The sequence below is a fragment of the Coffea arabica genome, chromosome 3c (assembly GCF_036785885.1).
Source record: "Coffea arabica cultivar ET-39 chromosome 3c, Coffea Arabica ET-39 HiFi, whole genome shotgun sequence".
In the NCBI taxonomy this organism is placed as follows: Eukaryota; Viridiplantae; Streptophyta; class Magnoliopsida; order Gentianales; family Rubiaceae; genus Coffea; species Coffea arabica.
This window is the reverse complement of record NC_092314.1, coordinates 34,021,897-34,025,075: the sequence shown is the minus strand read 5'-3', so window position 1 is coordinate 34,025,075 and position 3,179 is coordinate 34,021,897. Positions and strand designations below refer to the sequence as shown.

The 3,179-nt window shown below is 38.5% G+C and overlaps 1 protein-coding gene across 1 annotated transcript; it reads left to right on the top strand.

The window, feature by feature from the left end:
• Positions 1 to 671: 671 nt before the first annotated feature.
• On the top strand, positions 672 to 2,501 carry LOC140037917 (uncharacterized). Its single transcript, XM_072083089.1, has 3 exons — positions 672 to 1,071; positions 1,497 to 1,811; positions 2,149 to 2,501. The coding sequence occupies exons 1-3, from the start codon at positions 672 to 674 to the stop codon at positions 2,499 to 2,501; spliced, it is 1,068 nt and encodes a 355-aa protein (XP_071939190.1).
• The last annotated feature ends 678 nt before the right edge of the window (positions 2,502 to 3,179 follow it).

Genomic DNA, 3,179 nt, shown 5'->3' with positions numbered 1-3,179 from the left:
CCATGAAATTGAATCTTTCTATGATTGTTTCGTCGGGTATCACCAAATCTTGATGGGCGAGGAAGATAGAGAGAAGACTGTTTTCATTACTCTGTGGGGAACCTTCTGCTATCGGATAATGCCGTTTGGATTAAAGAATGCTAGAGCTACCTATCAATGGACTATGACCACTATGTTCCACGACATGATTCATAAGAAGATGGAGGTTTATGTGGATGATATTATCATTAAATCCAAGAAGGCTGAGGATCATCTGGTTGACTTAAAAAAATTGTTCGAAAGATTGAGAAAATACAACTTGAAACTGAATCCTGCAAATTGTGCTTTTGGAGCTCCCGCCGAAAAATTGTTAGGATTTATTGTTAGTAAGAAGGGAATTGAGATCGATCCGGTGAAAATCAAGGCAATACGAGAGATGCCTATACTGAAGACTCAAGGATGTGAAGAGTTTTTTAAGGAAGATCAATTTTATCGACAGATTTGTCGCTCAGTTAACAGCCACATGTGAGCCTTTGTTCAAGTCATTGAAAAAGAATGCGCCAATGCACTAGAACGAAGAATGTCAGCAAGCTTTCGATAAAATCAAGGATTACCTGTTGAACCCTCCGATTTTAGTGCCATCCAGACCCGATCGACCTCTGATCATGTACCTATCTGTGTTGGATAAAACTATGGGATGCATATTGGGACAACACGACGAGTCGGGGAAGAAGGAGCAAGCCATCTATTATCTCAGTAAGAAGTTCACTGCGTATGAGGCCAACTATTCTTTTCTTGAGAGGAGTTGCTGTGTTTTAGCTTGGGCCACTCAAAAGTTAAGGCATTATTTGCTCAATCATACTACCTACCTCATTTCCCGCTCCGACCCTTTGAAATATTTGTTAGGAAAACCTATGCCGACGGGACGTATGGCGATATGGCAGATGATTCTTTCAAAATTTGACATCATTTTCACTACACAGAAAGCAATCAAAGGTCAAGTTATAGCAGATCATTTAGCCAAAAATTCAAGGGAAGACGATTATCAACCGCTTCACACTTATTTTCCAGATGAAGAGGTCCTGTTCATTGGTATGGCGGAGGATATGAATTAGCGAAGTTCTAAGTGGAGACTATTCTTTGACGATGCTTCAAATTCTTTCGGAGTTGGTATCGGAGCTGTTCTAGTGTCGCCTGAAGAAAAATATTATCCCGGTTCTGCTAAACTACGATTTTCCTGCACTAACAGTATGGCTAAATATGAGGCTTGTATTTTTGGACTAAAAATGGCATTGAAAATGGAGATCAAGGATTTAATAGTGTTCAGTAATTCCGATTGCTAGTGCATCAAACGCTTAAAAAATGGATCACCCGAAATTCAAAAATCTTGCCATATCACTGCAGTTTACTAGATTTGGCAAACAAATTCAGAAGTTTGGAGTTCAGGTACATTCCATGTACCAGAAATGTTTTTGTTGATGCTCTGGCTACTTTATCTTCAATGATTCAATATCCAGACGAGTTGGTGATTGAACCTATCCAGATTCAGTTACAAGAAAAGCCTGCACATTGTTTGGTCATAGAAAAATCTTCTGATGGCCGTCCCTGGTACAACGATATCAAGGAATTTCTCAAAACGGGGTCTTATCCTCCAGCTGCTGATACAACTGCTAAAAGCTTCTTGCATAGATTATCATCCAAGTTTTTCTTAAACGGAGAGGTGTTCTACAAAAGGACGTCAGACTTGGGCCTTCTGAGATGTGTTGATGAAGATGAAGCAAACTATTTGATGAAAGAAGTGCACAGTGGTGTATGTGGATCACATATGAATGGTCATTTATTAGCAAAGAAAATCATGAAGACAGGATATTTTTAGCTCACTATGGAGCATGATTGTGTAGTTTTTGTCAGAAAATGCATTAAATGTCTGTTGCATGGTGATATTATGTGCACTCCTCCCACAGAATTACACAGTATGACTACTCCCTAGCCATGTTCAATGTGGGGTATAGATGTAATTGGAACCATTGACCCGCCTGTTTCAAATAGGCATCGATTTATTCTGATAGTAATTGAAGTGGGTTGAAGCCGAGTCCTACAAGCATGTGACTAAGAAGGTGGTGACCAATTTTCTGAGAAAACACATCATTTGTCATTTTGATGTGCCAGAGATATTAATTATCGACAATGTAAAGAATCTCATCAATGACATGGTAGATGGATTGTGCGAGCAGTTCAAAATCAAGTATCAAAATTCTACTCTTTATAGACCACAAATGAATGGGGTTGTGGAGGCCGCGAATAAGAATTTGAAGAAAATAATCAGTAAAATGACTGAAAGGCATCGTGATTGGCACGAGAAGCTCCCCTGTTTATTTATGGCATATAGAACGGCTATTCAGACTTCTATTGGGGCAACGCCTTACAACCTCATGTATGGAATGGAAACAGTTTTGCCGGCTGAGGTTGAAATTCCTTCATTGCGCATACTAATGGAGGTCAAACTAGATGAAACTGATTGAATTAAATAACGTCATGAGTAATTGTCTTTAATCGATGAGAAAAGGTTAAATGTCATTTGTTATGGTCAGTACTATCAAAAGAGAATGGCCCGTGCTTACAACAAGAATATCAAAGTACGACTATTCAAAGAAGGAGATAAAGTGTTGAAACGGATTTTGCCAGTAGGGTCCTTTTATTCAAAGTTCGTACCAAACTAGTAGGGCCCTTTTATTGTCAAGAAAGTGTTGCCTGGTGGAGCACTTGTTCTCGCAGAAATGGATGGACAAGTTTTCCTTTAACCGATCAATTCGGATATGTATAAGAAGTTCTTCATATGATAAATGGAAGTTTCCTTTAGAGTTAATGCGAAGAATGGAATGAAAGTCAGGCCTTCTTCCTTCCCAACTAAACATGATATCCCTAGTTTTTGAATCTTTAGAATAAATAATTTCATTTGGCAACCCCTAAAAATCGGAGATCCCACACTGAGGCAAGGTTGAGTTGAAAAGGGGGAAAGAAAAGCCTCAAAAGGTAACAATGATGGAAAAACAAAAGGGGAAAATAAAATTAAAGGAAAGAACCTCAATCGAGGATGAACTTGGGCAATTTTAGTTAGGTTAATGTGAAAATGCGATTTCAGATTATTTAAACACTGATAAAATCTACTTTCAAACCTTAACCTTTTCTTAATACCTCAC

What these genes read in the sequence shown, in the direction of transcription:
- LOC140037917 (XM_072083089.1), top strand. Translation starts at nt 672, where the DNA reads ATGGGATGCATATTGGGACAACACGACGAGTCGGGGAAGAAGGAGCAA. An exon ending in TGAAGAGGTCCTGTTCATTG is followed by an intron (nt 1,072 to 1,496) that starts GTATGGCGGAGG and finishes TTCAATATCCAG; the next exon opens with ACGAGTTGGTGATTGAACCT. An exon ending in ATGTGGATCACATATGAATG is followed by an intron (nt 1,812 to 2,148) that starts GTCATTTATTAG and finishes TTGATGTGCCAG; the next exon opens with AGATATTAATTATCGACAAT.